Source organism: Panthera onca, chromosome E2, assembly GCF_046562875.1.
Source record: "Panthera onca isolate mPanOnc1 chromosome E2, mPanOnc1 haplotype 2, whole genome shotgun sequence".
Classification (NCBI taxonomy): domain Eukaryota; kingdom Metazoa; phylum Chordata; class Mammalia; order Carnivora; family Felidae; genus Panthera; species Panthera onca.
The window spans coordinates 8,565,439-8,583,449 of record NC_138353.1 but is presented as its reverse complement, the minus strand read 5'-3'; the positions used below and the strand labels follow the sequence as shown (position 1 = coordinate 8,583,449).

At 50.6% G+C, this 18,011-nt stretch overlaps 1 protein-coding gene across 4 annotated transcripts in view; it reads left to right on the top strand.

Moving 5' to 3' along the window:
• The window catches only part of TRPM4 (transient receptor potential cation channel subfamily M member 4), a 40,768-nt gene extending 23,583 nt beyond the window's left edge, over window positions 1-17,185 (top strand). For 3 of the 4 annotated variants that reach the window (XM_078439541.2, XM_078439539.2, XM_078439540.2), the window contains 11 exons: window positions 41-153; window positions 542-619; window positions 4,768-5,199; window positions 11,025-11,157; window positions 11,312-11,486; window positions 11,744-11,921; window positions 15,512-15,705; window positions 15,904-16,036; window positions 16,292-16,364; window positions 16,450-16,555; window positions 16,819-17,185. In XM_078439541.2, the coding sequence (XP_078295667.2) occupies window positions 41-153; window positions 542-619; window positions 4,768-5,199; window positions 11,025-11,157; window positions 11,312-11,486; window positions 11,744-11,921; window positions 15,512-15,705; window positions 15,904-16,036; window positions 16,292-16,364; window positions 16,450-16,555; window positions 16,819-16,823 (1,620 nt within the window). In that variant the 3' untranslated portion in view covers window positions 16,824-17,185. Of the gene's footprint in view, window positions 1-40; window positions 154-541; window positions 620-4,767; window positions 5,200-11,024; window positions 11,158-11,311; window positions 11,487-11,743; window positions 11,922-15,511; window positions 15,790-15,903; window positions 16,037-16,291; window positions 16,365-16,449; window positions 16,556-16,818 lie in introns of those variants that run through there. The other variant, XR_013552723.2, reaches the window with a different exon arrangement.
• The last annotated feature ends 826 nt before the right edge of the window (window positions 17,186-18,011 follow it).

The following is an 18,011-nucleotide window of genomic DNA, read 5'->3' as shown; positions in this document are numbered from 1 at the left end:
TGGGGAGATTCAGGCTCTTAACCCTCCTCACACCCCACAGTCTCTGCTGACACAGAAGTGGTGGGGGGAGATGGACAGCACCACTCCCATCTGGGCCCTGGTTCTCGCCTTCTTTTGCCCCCCACTCATCTACACCAACCTCATCACCTTCAGGTCAGTCCCTGGGGTCCGACTGGCGGGGGGGGGGGGGGGGTGCTCAGTTTGCCCTTCCTGCTCACATCTGGCTGCCTCCCCACTTGGTCTGTCCGGTGCTTCCCCTCCCCGTTCGCTCTCTTTCCCTCCCCAAGACTGGGGGCGTGTCTGGGAGGTGAGCTTCCGGGGGGGGGGGGGGGGGGCTCTGCAGTGTCTTTGGGGAACGGTTCCTCTGCCCTCTGGCTGTGGCTCGGGGTGGGGGGGGAGATCCCTTTGGGTGAGTCTAGGAAAGTTCCTCGCTGTCTCCCTGCCAATGTCTCTGGGTGAAGAAGTTTGGGTCTGTGTCTGGAGAATTCCTCCTCCGCTTGCCCCATCCCCGTTCCTCACTCTGCGTTTTCCTCCATGCCAGGAAGCCAGAGGAGGAGTCCACACAGAAGGACCTGGCCTTTGACGTGGATCGGGGCGTCAACGGGGAAGGCCCCGCGGGGTGAGTGGAGCCCCAGCACCGTGTGAGGGGGGGGGGCACCCTGGGCAGCTTCAGGAGCCCCAGGCGCTGAGAGCAAAGCCAGAGGGCAGAGGCGGAGCTTCTGGGGGTAATGGCTTCATGAAGCCGTTGACGATACCGAGGAAGTGTCCCAAATGCCACGCTCGGCTTGCGTCAAGCTTTGGTTCTGCCGCGAAGTTTGGAAGCCAGTTTGCCTCATGCTACACATACTTCCATCTCCACGTAGCAAGTGGAATCAGCTGGATTTGTTTCATTCAGGGCATCCTTCGTCGATTTTTGGTTTTTTTGTTTGTTTTCTGACTCCAGGGCCATTGCCCTGAAGCTCTGTGCTGTGGTACCCGGGCCTAAGCAAACGGTCTACCAAACTTCTGATGATGCCACAGAGTGGAGGTGCTGAGGGACTTGGCGGTGGGTCAAGCAGACCTGGGTTCAAACCTTGACTTTGACCTTGGAAGTGACTTCACCCCGAGCCCCAGGTTTCTTTTCTGTTAAATGAAGGTGCATGGAAGGTTGTACCCGTGTCAGCTCAGGTTGGGCAGTGCTGCGTAAGAAAACATCCCAGGGGCGCCCGGGTGGCTCAGTTGGTTAAGCGGCTGACTCCGGATTTCGGCTCAGGTCACGATCTCACGGTTTGTGAGATCAAGCCCCGGGTTTGGCTCTGTGCCGACAGCGTGGTGCCTGCTTAGAATTCTCTCTCTCTCTCTGTCCCTCCCTCGCTCGCACGCTCACGTGCATGCTCTCTCTCTCGAAATAAATAAGTAAACTTAAAAAAAAAAAAAAAAAAAAAAAGAATGTTCCGGTCTTTAAAAGATGGAAAAGAAAACACCCTAAACTCTCAGCGACTGGCCACGAGCAACGCTCCCTTCTCACGCTCCTTTCCTGGGTTGTCTGTGTCGTGCCTCCAATATGGCTTCCACCTGGGGGGGCGAGTGAGCAGCTCCCAGCTGGGATGTTGCTGGTCTCAGGGCAGAGGGAAAAGGGAAACGGGGAACCAGGTACTGGCTCTTAAAGCCGCCACGTGGAAGAGACACGTGTCACCGGTGCCCACATTTTACTGGCAAAAACGAGGCATATGGTAACTCCTCAGCCCCTGATTCTCCCCCTGAGAGGGAAGGAGAATGTTTGGCGCCCAACGGCGAGGCGTGTTACAGTGGGGGCCTCACGGGGATAACGTGTCAAGTGCATCACGCTGCCTGGCACACAGTGAGCGCTCAATTAACGGGGATCGTTCACTGCTACTGTGGTTATTAACCCATTTATCACTTATTTTGTTGAACGACGTGTGTAGGCATAAGGGTCTCAACCTCTGGTAACAGAGACACGGAGAAAAAGAGGCCCACACTTATATGCATCTTCGTACCCTCCGTCTGTACTTAAAAAAAATTTTTTTTAATGTTTATTTATTTTTGAGAGAGAGAGAGAGAGAGAGAGAGAGCAGGGGAGGGGCAGAGACAGAGAGGGAGGCACAGAATCCGAAGCAGGCTCCAGGCTCCGAGCTGTCAGCCCAGAGCCCGACGCGGGGCTCGAACTCGCGAGCCGTGAGATCATGACTTGAGCTGAAGTCGGGCGCCCGACCGACTGAGCCACCCACGCGCCCTCCCCCCCCTTTTTTTAGTGTTTAGTTATTTTTGAGAGAGAGAGAGAGACAGAGTCTGAGGGGGGGGAAGGGCAGAGAGAGACAGAGACACAGCCTCTGTCTCTACTTTAGCCAGTTAGGCGAGAAGAGGGAGGGACCCTGGCCCCCAGTATCCCAGAAGAAAAAGTATTTCTGGTAAGTGTTAGAAACATGACCAGCAGTCTCTAAAATCCACTACCTACCTCGAGGAGCAAAGTTAAACGTATATATGTATACACACACACATTTTTCCGCGATAACGCACAGCGAATACGAAATATTTGTCAAGATGGAAGAGAAAGCTAAGAAAAAAAATTGGGACCACTGAGAAAAGTCCCCAGTGTCGGGGTCAGTAACGACGTGCTCACCCAGCGAGCTCCCGACTTTCGCACCATGATGACGATGACAGTGACGGTGACCACAGCTGATGTCCTGGAACACTTGCAGTGGGCAGCCAGGGTGCTAAGTCCTTTTGAAAATCAGTTTCATTCCCTCAACAGCCCTACGCCGTAGAGTCTGTTATTTGAGGATGAAATGACTGAGGGACTAAGTCACTCGCCTCAGCTCACGTGACCGGTAGATGGGGGAGCTGGGATTTGAACCAGCTTCTTGTTCCTGAAGCCGTGCTCTTAGCCACTGTGGAGAGCCACCTCCATGGAGAGCTTTGTGGAAAGACAGAGTCCCGGATGCGTCCTCAGGGAGGCTCGGGATGCGCCCAGGAAACTGTGTGGCCCGGCTGTGCCTGATTCAAGATGGCGGACGGCGGGGAGCCTTCTGACCCACCACGCGGTCTTGGGTCCCAGGGCCCCGCGGAGGGTGAAATGCCAGATAACAGGTCTCTTTTCCCTCGACCCTAGGGAACTTTCTGTCCTCTCTGCATCTCACTCGCTTTAGCTTTTCCAGTTCTTTCCTCTTGTTTTCTTGAGACCAGCTTTTGCTGAGATAAAATTCACATTCAGGCCACCCATTGAAGGGGTTACGATTCAGTGGTTTTTAGTATGTTCACAGAATTGTGCCGTTGTCACCACAATGAACCTGAAAACACTGTCGCTGCCACAAGAAACCCTGTACCCGTTAAGGGTCACTCCTCGTTCCTCCCTCCCCCCAGCCCTGGGGGGCCAATAGTTGGTTTTCTGTGTCTACGAATTTCCCTATTCCTGACGTTTTGTATAAATGGGGCCATACGCTATGTGGTCTTTTATGATTGGCTTCATTAACTTATCATCACGTTTTCAAGATTTCTCCATGTTGTAACACGTGTCAGTCAGTGCTCCATTCCTTTGTATCGCTAAGTAATATTCTGGTGTGTGGCCACCCCATATTTTACTTATCCATGGATAAGCAGGTGGACCTTTGTGTTGTTTCCACTCTGGGGCTATTATCTTTCTTCTTGGTTTATATATACACCTTTTTTTTTTTTTAATGTTTATTTTTGAGAGAGAGAGAGAGAGAGAGAGAGAGACAGCATGACTGGGGAAGGGGCAGAGAGAGAGGGAGACAGAACGTGAAGCGGGCTCCAGGCTCTGAGCTGTCAGCACAGAGCCTGACGTGGGGCTCAGACCCATGAACTATGACATCATGACCTGAGCTGAAGTCAGACACTCAACCGACTGAGCCACCCAGGTGCCCCTCTGCTTGGTTTATAAAAAGAAGACGCCTTTCCAAGCCAATTTAATTTTCCTGTTAGCTTGTTGAGTTTACTATTAATTTGCATTATTCATGTTGGCTTTTTGAAAAATAAAGTTTATTCATTTATTTTTAGAGAGAGGGAGGGAGAGAATCCCAAGCAGGCTCCAAGTTGTCAGCACAGAACCCAATGCTGGGATTGAACTCACAAACCATGAGATCATGACCTGAGCCGAAATCTAGAGTTGGAAGCTTAACCAACGGAGCCACCCTGACGCTCCTATTTTGGCGTTTTTGATCTGAGGTCGGAATTAAGAGTCAGGCTGAAATTGGGACAGAGGATCAGAACTTGGAGGAGAAGGGTCAGAGGCAGGAGTGGACCGAGGAGGTCAGAATCCAGAAGCCAAATACGGCTGTGTGGTCCGAGGTCAGATCCGGAGAACACTGGGCGGGACAGCCTGACATCAGAATTTGTGGGTCAGAAGTTAACGTTCAGGGACAGCGCTGTCTAACCTGGGGAGCCGAGATCATGAAAGTGAGGGGGGTCAGAGGTCAGGGGGATGGTCCGAAGTCAGAGAGTCAGAGGCTATGAAGGTGAAGGAAGAGGGAGTCGGCAGTCAGACACGGGTCAGAGGCCAGAGGGTGGAGAAAGTCAGAGGTAGAAAGTCGGCAGTCTTGATGGCAGATTTCAGAGGTCAGGGGTTAGATACACGGGTCAGAAGTCAAGGCGATGGCAGGCAGCCGACTTGGTTTCAGGTCCGGCAGGGTTAGAAGTCAGATGGGAAAGGTGAGAGGTCTTGATGATGGGGAAGAGGGGCTCAGAGGTCAGGCTGAGCCCTCCTCCCCCCTCTCCCCTCCCTCCCCCCCCCCCCCCCCCCCCCCCCCGCAGGCTGGCAGAGCCCCCTGAGCAGACCCCCGTGGGGGCGCTGACGCGGCCCGGACGCGGGGGCTGCTGCGGGAGGTGCCCCCCACGCCTGCGCCGCTGGCCCCAGTTCTGGGGGGCGCCGGTGACCGCCTTCATGGGCAACGTGGTCAGTTACCTCCTCTTCCTGCTGCTCTTCGCCCACGTGCTGCTCGTCGACTTCCGGCCCGAGCCGCCCGCCGCCCCAGAGCTGCTGCTCTACTTCTGGGCCTTCACCCTGCTCTGCGAGGAGTTCCGCCAGGGCCTGGGCGGCGGCTGGGGCAGCCTGGCCACCGGGGGGCCTGGCCCGGGGCCCCGCCGGGCCCCGCTGCGCCACCGGCTGCACCTCTACCTCGCGGACGCCTGGAACCAGTGCGACCTGGTGGCCCTCACCTGCTTCCTCCTCGGCGTGGGCTGCCGGTGAGTGTCCCCGTGACCTTGGGCCGCGGGCCCTCCCCGCTGGGCTGGAGCCAGCTCCGCTTTTTCTTGAAAAGCAGGCAACCCCTTCTTGCTGGAAGGCACCCACCGCGGCAGCGCGGGCCCCCAGCAGTTTGCTCGCGTGCGGGAATCCGGCTTGAGGGACGTGGGGATCGGGGCAAGAACCGCACTGTGCTTGTTGCTGTTCTAGATCTGCGGGCTCTCGGGCTTTTCTCTAGTCCTCGAACCTGGCCCCCCAGCTGCAGCACCAGCTGGTGGACCGGAGGACTCCCCCCAGACACCCGGCCGGGCGCGGACACCACCCTGGCCTCCTCCCCTCCTCTGTCCTCCTGCCCCCCCCCCCCCCCCCCGCCTCCCTCTATCGGGTCCCCTCTCCCTCCCGCCCCCTCGCCCCAGCCTCCTGGACGCCCCTCTTCCCTCCAGTCCATCTCCCGTGGGGCCCACAAGGGTCTTTCTGCTCCCAGAACTGACCCGTGGCTGCCCAGCACCCCTGCACTTGGCACTGGGAGCCCTGGACGGTCCTGGCGCACCCACCTCTCCCAGCCTGCGCCCCCATTTCTGACTCTTTTCGTCATCCGGGCTCCGGCCCCTCCAAGCAGCTCGCAGTTCCTTCCTCACAGCCACAGGGGCTTTGACCTTGATCCTAAATATTTTCAATCTGTGCAATTACAAAATTGGAATCAGAATTTGACCAGGACAGATGAGTTCTTATCAGGGAAGTGTTTTCCAGTTTCTTCAAACTTTCTCGGTCAGTTTTATATGCAGGGCAGTTAAACTAATTAATTTTCTTTTTCCTTCTTTTCTTTTCCTTTTCTTTTTTTTTCTTCTTTCTTTCTTTCTTCTTTTTTTTTAATGTTTATTTATTTTTGAGAGCGGGAGAGAGAGAGCACGCACAAGCAGGGGAGGGAGACACAGAATCTGAAACGGGCTCCAGGCTCCAAGCTGTCAGCCCAGAGCCAGAGGTGAGGCTTGAACTCAGGAACCCTGAGATCATGGCCTGAGCTGAAGTCGAGGCTTCACCGACTGAGCCACCCAAGCACTCCATATTGTTATTTTTATTTTCAGTTTCTGAAATTACTTCAACTTCATGAATTATTATTTGGGTTAAGTCGTACCACAGATATTGGGATCATCATTTGTGTTATTGTCTGTATCGAATTTTGCCCAAACCTAGGTTCTGGGTTTGTGAATTTTACTTTGTGGCTTTGATTCATTCGTGTCCAGTTTTCCTGGGTCAAATTTTATAGATTCACATTTATATTTAAGTTTTTTAAATTAAAAAAAATTATTTTAGAGAGAGAGAGAGAGAGAGGGCAAGAGCGAGAGTAGGGGGAGGGGCAGAGAAAGAGAGAATCTTAAGTAGGCTCCTCGCTCAGTGCAGAGCCTGACTGGGGGTTTGATCCCATCACCCTCACGAGTTCAAGGCCCGCATCGGACTCTCTGCTGTCAGTGCAGTGCCCGCTTCGGATCCTCTGTCCCCTTGTCTCTCTCTGTCCCTCCCCTGCCCTCCAAAAATGTATAAACATTAAAAGAAAAAAAAAATTGTCAGGAATTCACCTCAAATATTTCTGTCACCAAGATTGGGCCGTGTAATGTTAGTTCATTTCTTCCATGGTTTCCAGATCATACTGTGTGGTGCCCAGGGAAAGGGCAGGGGCATGTCAACACATCCTTGGGGACAAATTGTCGTGTCTTTGAGTCTCGCTGTTCCCCTTTCTCGAAACACTTTTCCCTCTTCTCCTTGGCCAAGCCAATGCCTCCGCTTCCTTTAGGCCTCAGTTTTGCTGCCTCCGACTCTGGAAGGCTTCCTTTATCCTTGCCAGACTCCGGGTCCCTCCCGTGTGCCTCCCTCCTGTCCTGAGGTCACCCCAAATGGTGCTCTCAGTATGGCTTGTGCTGTCTTTCTCCTCACACAAGATTATAAACGCGACAGCATCTCCCAGCAACTTAAAATGTCTTTGAAATACAGTCTCTTATCAAAGAAATACCGAAAGATGTCCTCAGTGAACAGGATTAAACAAAAGAAAGGCACAGAACAGAAACCAACGTTATTCTTCAGTCTTTCCGAGAGTCCTCACTCTTCCATCCACGGTCGCCACAGGAGTTTGGTGCACGTTCTGCCTGGTCTTTCTTTTGTTTTAATGTTGATTTATTGGGGCGCCTGGGTGGCTCAGTCGGTTGGGCGTCCGACTTCGGCTCGGGTCACGATCTCGCGGTCCGTGAGTTCGAGCCCCGCATCGGGCTCTGGGCTGACAGCTCAGAGCCTGGAGCCTGTTTCGGATTCTGTGTCTCCCTCTCTCTCTGACCCTCCCCTGCTCATGCTCTGTCTCTCTCTGTCTCAAAAATAAATAAATTAAAAAAAAAATTTTTTAAAAAAAATGTTGATTTATTTATTTTTGAGAGAGAGGGAGAGGGAGACAGAATCCCAAGCAGGCTCTGTGCTGTCAGCGCAGAGCCCACTGCGGGGCTCGAACTCACGACCCCTGAGATATGACCTGAGCCAAAATCAAGAGTCGGACGCTTAACCGGCCGAGCCACCCAGGCGCCCCACATTCTGCCTGTTCTTTTTCTGTGCTTTTACGTGGACAGAGACACATACGTTTACACACAAATGACATTATATTTTCGGTATTTTTCGCCAACTTTTTTTTCCCTCTTCAGTATGTCTTGCCATCCTTTCCATGACCGTGTTTGCAGATATACCTTGGTCTTTGAACATGTGTCATCAGGTTCCAGAAGAAGGGGGTTTCAGCCGCCGTTGGCTACAGATTAGACAAGACCGACTTCTCCTGGCCAGAATGTATTGAATGAATGAGTTCTTTTCATAAGGCAGGGAGACTGAATTTCTAAACTGGAAGAGGTAGAAATCTGGCCGAAAGTCTTGCCACAAAGTCTCTTTCATTTTCTACTCAAGATAACAGGAAGTTCTAATCAGGTATTAGCTGATGAGGTTTCTTTCTTTTTTTTTTTTTTTTTTTTTTTAAATAAAGTCCCAGGGGCACCTGGGTGGCTCAGTTGGTTAAGCGACCAACTTCGGCTCAGGTCATGATCTCAGGTCATGATCAGGGGTTCGTGGGTTCGAACCCCACGTCAGGCTCTGTGCTGACAGCTCAGGGTCTGGAGCCTGCTTCGGATTCTGTGTCTCCCTCTCTCTCTGCCCCTCCCCCACTTGTGCTCTGTCTCTCTCTCTCTCTCTTTCAAAAATAAACATTAAAAAAAAATACATGTTCGTTTATATTTGTTGATCTTTTACGTATGTGTATGGGTAGGTGCTCTCTGAACCCTTGTTATTGTTTTTATTTTTAAGTTTATTTATTTTATTTGTTTATTTTGAGAGAGAGAGTGCGGGAGGGGCAGAGAGAGAGAGAGAGAGAGAGAGAGAGAGAAAGAGAGAATCCCAAGGAGGCTCTACACTGTCAGCCGACTTGAACTCAGGATCCATGAGATCGCCACCTGAGCCAAAGCCAAGAGTCAGACGCTTAACCAACTAAGCCACTCAAGTGACCCTGTTTTTTGGTTTTTTTTTTAAATGTTTATTTTTGAAGGAGAGAGAGAGACAGAGTATGAGTGGGGGAGGGGCAGAGAGAGAAGGAGACACAGAATCCGAAGCAGGCTCCAGGCTCTGAGCTGTCAGCACAGAGCCCGATGTGGGGCTTGAACTCACAAACTGTGAGATCATGACCTGAGCCGAAGTCGGTCGCTCAACCAACTGAGCCACCCAGGCGCCCCTAAAGAATTTTTTTTAATCATTTATTTTTGAGAGAGTGAGTGGGGGAGGGGCAGAGAGAGAGGGGCGGGGAGACACAGAATCTGAAGAAGGCTCCAAGCTCCAGGCTGTCAGCACAGAGCCTAATGGGGGGCCCAAACCTACGAACCATGAGATCGTGACCTGAGCCCAAGTCGGATGCTTAACTGACTAAGCCACCTGGGTGCCCCTAAAGATTTTAAGTGATCACATCCGATAAGGGGCTCAAACTCACAACCCCAAGACCAAGAGTCCTATGCTCTACTGACTGAGCCAGCCAGGCACCACTAACTCTTGGATTTGTTCTCAATATCTTCCCACGGTCCGTAGCTTGTCTTTTCACTTTTGTATATTATTATTATTATTATTTTATTTTATTTTATTTTTTAAAGTAGGCTCCATACCCAACGTGGGGCTGGAACTTACGACCATGAGATCAGACGTTGGATGCCCTTATCGACTCAGCCAGCCAGGCACCTCACTTTTGTATATTATCCTTTTTTTTTTGTCATCATTATCTGTAAATTGCTTCCTTTCTCTGAATAGTTTCGCATTTTATTTATTTGTTTGTTTGTTTGTTTGTTTGTTTGTTTATTGGCACAAGTGAGCGAGGGGCAGAGAGGAGAGAATCCCAGGAAGGGCAGAGGGAGAGAAAGAGAGAGAGGGAAGCAGCGTTCGAATTTTTACCCGAATTGGGGCTCCAGCTCGCCCAAAGTGGAGCTCGAGCTCCCTCGATGTGGGACTTGAACTCACGAACCATGAGATCATGACGTGAGCCAAAGTCAGATGCTGAACAACTGAGCCACCCCGGCGCCCCTTGTATATTATCCTAAACATTTTTTTACTCTTTAAGTTTGCATGTTGAAATACCCCGAGACTTACAACAAATGCTGCAGCAACAGTACAGAGAATTCCTCCACACCTTTCACCGGGATCCCCAAGTGTTAACATCTTGCATTACCCAAACCAGGAAATTCTTATTCAAATCCCTCCGTTGTCCCACTGATGTCCTTTTTCTGCTCCAGGAGCCAATCCAGTTCGCCAGTCCTTTGGCTCTTATGATCTTAACACCCTTGGACAGTCCAGACCAGTTACTGTGTACGATTTGGCTCTATTTGAGTTAGTCTTGGGTTCCCTCACGAGCGAATGTAGGCGATGCGTTTTTGGCAAACAGCGTTGCCCTTCACTGTCGGTCGTATTTATGTTACCTTTTGCTGCAAGGAAGTTTCACATGTCCAGGTTGTCAAATTAATCTGTCTTTTCCTTTAGTGTGATCTTATATATATCATTTGCATGAAAGGCTTCGCTCGTTATGTGACAGCTCATCCTCTGAAGCCCAGGAAGGAATTCTTCTATAGTTTTGTCAGATTTTATTTTATTTTAAAAAAATTTTTTTAATGTTTTATTTATTTTTGAGACCGAGAGAGACAGAGCATGAGCAGGGGAGGGGCAGAGAGAGAGGGAGACACAGAATCCGAAGCAGGCTCCGGGCTCCGAGCTGTCGCACAGAGCCCGACGCGGAGCTCAAACTCACGGACTGTGAGATCACGACCTGAGCTGAAGTCGGACGCTCAACCGACTGAGCCACCCAGGCGCCCCAGTTTTGTCAGATTTTAATGTGTTGCCTTTTACTCCGTTTTTAATCCATTCAGAGTTCAAGTACGTGATGCTGCAAAATAGGGATGTGATTCTTTATTTCCCCCATAGGATTGCTAAGGTTACTGGCCTTTGACCTTCCTCTGTGAATTGTGTGTTCTCTTTAACCACTCTCCCGTTAGGTCGTTTGTCTTCTGCTTACTGGTCTGCTGGAACTCTCTAGTGGGCCTCTTATAGGCTGGACAGGTATTCCGGCGGTTTTCCCAACTTGATTGTTACAGGGACCTCCCAAATTCTTGCCAAGGCCGTGGATTACGAAGCCGTTTTTAAGGGTGTGCGGGCGCCCCGCGCGGCTCAGCTCGGCCCTGTGAAACCTGGGTGAACCCCCGGGGAATCGGAGGGTCCCGGCTGCGGCCCCTCCCGAAGCCTGGTGTTGGTGACCCCTGCCGCGTCTCCTCGCACCCAGGCTGACCCCCGGCCTGTATGACCTGGGCCGCACTGTCCTCTGCCTCGACTTCATGGTCTTCACGCTGCGGCTGCTGCACATCTTCACGGTCAACAAACAACTGGGGCCCAAGATAGTCATCGTGAACAAGATGGTGAGGGGGGCGGGGCCCGGGGGCGGGTCCAGAGGAGGGAAGGGGCGGGGCAGGGAGGCTGGGAACCCTGCACGGAGCAGAGTGGGGGTGGAGCTTCGGTCGCAGGGGGCGGGGCCAGACTGCGTCTCGTTTCCCGCCCCCCTCCCCCGCACAGATGAAGGACGTGTTCTTCTTCCTCTTCTTCCTCGGTGTGTGGCTGGTTGCCTACGGGGTGGCCACGGAGGGGCTCCTTAGGCCCCGGGATCGTGACCTCCCGAATATCCTGCGCCGTGTTTTCTACCGGCCCTACCTGCAGATCTTTGGGCAGATCCCCCAGGAGGACATGGATGGTATGGAGGATGAGAGGGCTTGACACCCTCCCTCGGGGCTCCCTACCAGTCCCCCTGTCTCTGGGTCTCTATACCCCTGTCTTTAAGTCTCTGCCTTGCTCTCCCTAGGTCTCTGAGTGGCCCCGTGCTCCCCGCTCCATCTCTATGGGATTCTGTCTCCCTCTCTCAGGGTCTCTGCTCCCCCACGCCCCCCTGAATTTCTGTTTTTCTTCGGTCTCTGTCTCCCTGGCCCCACCTCTGAGTGTCTCCCTTTACAGTGGCCCTCATGGAGCATGTCAACTGCTCGTCGGAGCAGGGCTTCTGGGCACGCCCATTGGGGGCCCAGGCAGGCTCCTGCGTCTCGCTTTATGCCAACTGGCTGGTGATTCTCCTCCTCATCATTTTCCTGCTCGTGGCCAACATCCTGCTGCTGAATTTGCTCATCGCCATGTTCAGGTGAGGCCTGACTGTTCTCTGATCTGACCTCACCCAGCATGACCCTTGACCGCAGCGTGACCCTCAATCCCAGCTTGACCCTGTCCCCAGCATGATTGGTGATTCCAGCCTAAGCAATTCTGTTTTTAGTCCTTGAATTCTGACTCGGATCTAATGCTGGCTTGGGGGGCACCTGGGTGGCTCAGTCAGTTAAGCGTCTCTTGATTTGGGTTCAGGTCTCCCGGTTCATGAGTTGGAGCCTCGCATCGGGCTCTGTGCTGATAGAGAGGAGCCTGCTTGGGATTCTCTCTCTCCCTCTCTCTTTGCCCCTTCCCCCCCGACTCTCTCTCTCTCAAAGTAAATGAATAACCTTAAAAAAAACCAACAACAGTGAAATACCAGTTCATATCATACCAACTAACTCGGGTGGCTATAATTTTGTTTTTAAGTTTATTTTGAGAGAGAGAGAGCACAAGCAGGGGAGGGGAAGAGAGAGAGAGGGAGAGAGAGAAGCCCAAGTAGGCTCTGCTCTGTCAGCTTGGAACCATGTGATCATGACCTGGGCTGAAACCAAGAGTCAGATGCTGAACCGACTGAGCCACCCAGGCGCCCCTCACTCTGGTTTTGGTTTGCGTTGCCCTAATGACCAACGATGGGTAGCATCTTTCCATGTGCTTATTGTCCATTGCACTTCTTCTTTGGAGAAATGTCTGTTCAGGTCTTTTGCCTGTTTATAAACTGGGTTGTCTTTCTGTTGTTGAGTTGTAGCAATTCTTTATATATTTTGGATGTAAACTCCTATCAGATATGTGATATGTAAATAATTTCTCCTTTTCTGTTGGTTGTCTTTTCCTGTTCTTGACAATCCCGTTTAATGCACAAAAGCTTTAGATTTTATTAATTGTACTATTGGTGTCATATCTAAGGACTCATCAGTAAATCCAAGGTCCTAAAGATTTACTCCTATGTTTTATAGTTTTAGCTCTTCTATTCAGGTTATTGGTCTGTTTCAACTCGATTTTTGTACATAGTATGAGCTAGGGGTCCAACTTCATGCTTTTTGGCTTGCAGAAATCCAGTACTTCCAGGTCTGTGTTCAAGAGACTGTTTTTTCCCCATTGAGTGGACTTGTCACCCTTGTTAAAAATCATTTGGCCGGGGCGCCTGGGTGGCTCAGTCGGTTGAGCTTCCGACTTCGGCTCAGGTCATGACACAGAATCGGAAGCAGGCTCCAGGCTCTGAGCCATCAGCACAGAGCCCCATGCGGGACTCAAACCCACGAACTGCGAGATCACGACCTGAGCCAAAGTCGGACGCCCGACCGACTGAGCCACCCAGGCGCCCCTCAACGTATCTCTTTTGAGGGGGAAGGGGACACAATTCAACTCCTAATGCTCATAGATGTATAGGTTTATTTCTGGACCCTTATCTCTATTCCATTGGTTGATATATCTATCTTATGCCAGTACAACCACACTGTTTTGATTGTGTAGGAAATTTTGAAATTAGGAAGTGTGAGTCCTTCAACTTTGTTCTTTTTCAAGATTGTTTTGGCTACTCAGGGTCTCTTGCAATTCCCTATTCATTTGTGGATCAGCTTTTACTTTTCTGCAGAAAAGGCTGTTGGAATTTTTGTATGAATTGTGTTGAATCTGTAGATTGCTTTGGATAGTATTGGGATGTTAACAATAGTAAGTTTTTGTATTCACGAACACAGGTTGTCTTTCCATGTATTTAGATGTTCTTTTAAATATCTTTTAGTATTGTTTTGTAATTTTCAGTGTAGAAGTCTTTTCCCTTGGTTAAATTTATTCCTAGATGTTTTATTCTTTTAGATTCTATTATAAATGGAATTGCTTTCTAAATTTCCTTTTTGGATTGTTCATTGCAGGTGTATGGAAACACAGTTGATTTTTGGTTGGTGATCTTGTACCCTGCAACTTTGCTGAATTTGTTTGTTATTGTGATTCTCTGAGATTTTTTAGAAAATGTTTTATTTATTTATTTGTTTTTTTTGAGAGAGGGCAAGTGGGGGAGGGGCAGAGAGAGGAGGACAGAGGATCTGAAGCAGGCTTTGTGCTGGCCGCAGAGAGCCTGATGTGGGGCTCCAGCTCACGAACTGCGAGATCCTGTCTTGACCCAAAGTCTGACGCTAAACCAACTGAGCCAACTAGGTGCCCCTCTGAGATTTTTGATATATAGGATCATGTCATCTGTGACTAGAAATAGTTTTACTTCATTTCCAATTTGGATGCGTTTTATTTCTTTTTCTTGTTTAATTGCTCTGGCTGGTACTTTCAGTACAATGATGAATAGCATGGTGAGACTGGGCATCCTTGTCTTATTCCTTATTTTAGCAGGAAGTTTTCAGTCTTTCTTCATTGAATATTTTGTAGGCTTTAGGTTTTTCATAATTATCCTTTACTATGTTGAGGAATTTTCCTTTCAGTCCTGTTCTAAGTCAAAAGGAAAAAAAAATTTTTTTTTTTTTTTTATCACAAAAGGGTGTTGGATTTTGTCCTACGCCTTTTCTGTGTCTCTATGTCAGTTGAGATGATAATGTGAGATAATCATGGGTTTTTTGTTTTGTTTTGTTTTGTTTTTGCTCTATGAAGGCGGTGTGTTGTATTGATTTTTGTATGTTGAACCACCTTTGTATTACTGGGATAAATCACTTGGTCATGGTGTATAATCCTTTTAATATGCTGCTGAATTCGGTTTGCTAGTATTTTGTTGAGGGTATTTGCATGTATATTCATAAAAAATATTTATCTGTAATTTTGTTTTCTTGTGATCTCTTTATCTGGGTAACCTCATTGGCCTCATAGAATGAGTCAGGAACTGTTCTCTCTTAATTTTTTTGGAGAATTTGAGAAGAATTGGTGTTAATGCTTTCTTTCTTTCTTTCTTTCTTTCTTTCTGACTGGTAAAATTCACCCGTGAAAACATCTGGGCCTGGGCTTTGTTGTTGTTGGGACATTTTTTGGTGAGTGATTCAATCTCTTTACTTATTATAGGTCTTTTGAGGTTTTCTGTTTCTTCTTGAGTCAGTTTTGGTGATTTGTGTGTTTCTAGGAATTTGTCCCATTTATTTCATTTAGGTTATCTAATTTGTTGGCATACAATTGTGACAGTGTTCTCTTATAATCCTTTTTATCTCTGTAAGGTCGGTAGTAATGCCCTCATTTTCATTCTGATTATAGCTATTTGTGTTCAGCTGACTTTTTTTTTTTTCTTTTTTTTTTTTTTTTATGAGAGAGAGAGGAAGAGGGAGAGAGAGGGAGAGGGAGAGAGAGGCAGGCTGAGAGAATCCCAGGCAGGCTCCACGCTCAGCATGGAGCCTGACACAGGGTTTGATCTCACGACTGTGAGCCCCTGTGAGCCGAAATCAAGAGTTGGACTGCTAATTCATGACACCATCCCAACTTGACTCCTGACATCTGACCCTTGGCCCTCCTCACCCAGCTTCTAAGTGCATCCTGTAATACCTCTGACTTTATTGATTCCAATATCTGCCTGGTGCCTTGGACTTCAAACATATTGTTCAACATCTAAGGTTGGTCTCTTGCTCGCTTTGACCTCTGGTAACCCTTGACCTCTCGTCCCCGTAGCTACACCTTCGGCAAAGTACAGGGAAACAGCGACCTCTATTGGAAGGCGCAGCGCTACAGCCTCATCCGGGAATATCACTCTAGGCCTGCACTGGCCCCGCCCCTTATCGTCGTCTCGCACGTGCACCTCCTCATCCGCCGACTACGCAGGCGCAGGGCCAGCTTGCCGTCCTCCCCGATCTTCGAACATTTTCGTGAGAGCGGGATTTGGTGAAAAACACAGGGGACGGGACCTGGAGAGAAAGAAGAGCATAGACAGGCGGGGGAAGGATACCCAGGTTCACTAGTGGGGCGGGTGTGCAATATTAGGGGGCGTGGCCTGGGAGGGCTCCCTCGGGATGCTTTGGGTAGGGAGACGAGGTCGAGGACTCCATCCTTACTCCGCCCTCCAGGGGTCTACCTTTCGAAGGAAGCAGAGCGGAAGCTGTTGACATGGGAGTCGGTGCAGAAGGAGAATTTCCTGCTGGCACGCGCCCGGGACAAGCGCGAGAGCGACTCAGAGCGTCTGAAGCGCACTTCGCAAAAGTGAGGGCGGGGCGGGCCGGGGACTGGGCTTCCTGCTTCGGGGGCGGATCTTGTGACTCGGGTTGAGTGGAACCCGCGGCTGGGCTAGAGAAGAACGGTGCTCCAGGTGGAGCCTGTGCGGGACACGGTCCTGGAACTTTGGGGAGGAAGGCGGGCCTTGGCGGGGGGGGGGGGGGGGGGGAACGGGGCTTTCCAAGGGCGGGGCTGGTGGGCTGGTGGTACTGGCCTGATGCCCTAGGTTGTCCCGGGTTGCAGGGTGGACACGGCGTTGAAGCAGTTGAGACAGATCCGCGAGTATGAGCAGCGTCTCAAAGGGTTGGAACGGGAGGTGAGGACTTCCGGACGGGGCTGGGGGAGTATGGTCGGGGTGTGGGGTTTTGGTCTTGTTCCTTTACGTCCCTCCTGCTCCCAAGGTCCAGTACTGCAGCCGTGTCCTGGGCTGGGTGGCGGAAGCCCTGAGCCGCTCGGCATTGCTGCCCCCAGGGGGGCCACCGCCTCCAACCCCACCTGGGCCCAAAGGTCAGTGTTGTAGGGTCCACCTGTGTCTATCTCTAGCCTCTGTCACCACCACCGTGCTTTCTGGGGCCTGTGTTCCTCGATGCCTGAGTGTTTTTCTCACGTTGCCGCCCTTCCTTTGGCCCTGGGTCATTCTCTCAGTCTCCTTTGGGCTTTTCGTCCTTCTTGCTCCTTTTTTCTTTTCTTTTTTTTTTTTGGCCACTTTTCCATTTTTTTTCTGTCCTCTCCATCCCCACCATCTGTTCTCTCTTCTCTCTCTCCCCCAGACTGACCCCTGCTGGCAGACTTCAAGGAGTAGGCCCATAGGGCGTTTTTACTCCCCAAGTCCTAGCTGGTCTTGGACCCTTGCACCTCCTGGCCTTGCCCTCCAGGTGGGCCCCATGCTCATGGAGGACCACCAGGGCTGCTGTCAGGACCACCTCAGGGAGTGTCATCCGTTGGGACCACGGCAGGCCTGGTTCCCCACAGAACCAGTCCCAATCTAGAAGGATCGGCCTCTGGAACCCAGGCATTGACCTTCTGAAGGTCCTGCCACAGCCCACTGGGCAGAAGGCTGCAGGGTCCTTGGGATGCAGGGACCACAGCTCCTACTTGTAGCTCCCCACACTGGGGAAATAAAGCCATTTGAGAGGAGTAGAGTCTGCTGCTTGATTCTTGGGGAAATGATGAGTGTGTACCATTTGCCGGGCCAGGGCCGGGTTTGGGGTCATTGAGAAGTTTGTCGCTGTATTTTAGATAATTCCGGGTCTGTTCCCCCATCCCAGGCCCACTGTTGCTGTCTGACTTAGGCCCAGCATCTCTCTCTCTCTCTCTCTTTTAATGTTTATTTTTGAGAGAGAGAGAGAGTGCAAGCAGGGGAGAGGCAGATAGAGGATCTGAAGCGGGCTCCGTGCTGACAGCAGAGAGCCCATTGTGGGGGTTGAACTCACAAACCGTGAGGTCATGACCTGAGCCGAAATCGGACACTTAGCTGACTGAACCACCCAGGTGCCCCCAGGCCCAGCACATCTTGGCACTATTTTGTTGGTTTTCACTTTGGTGGGACAAAAACCCCCAACCATCTGCACCCCCTTAGTTTTTCCTTTCCAGTGGAAAAAGAACTCCGTGATAATAAGCAAATTATTTCCTGGAGAGGGGGTGGGTGGGTGCTGCATACATCTGCTTTGGCAAGAGGGGAACAGATGATGCAAATTTGAGAAGCTCACTGCAGAAACGTCTTTAAAGAGTCTAATTAGTGGGAAATTGCAGGCCACGCACACATGGAATTGAGGCAAATATGCGTCATTATACATGCAGTTTAACTAAACAACCCATAACAACCTAAACTGGTAATGACAAGACTGAACTGACAGCAGTTATTAAATAGCAAGAAAACCACCAACAACCATCGCGTCCAAAAATCAAAACCAAAACATCCTTCCTCCAAATTGGAAGAATTCCAACTATCTGCCACCTTCGG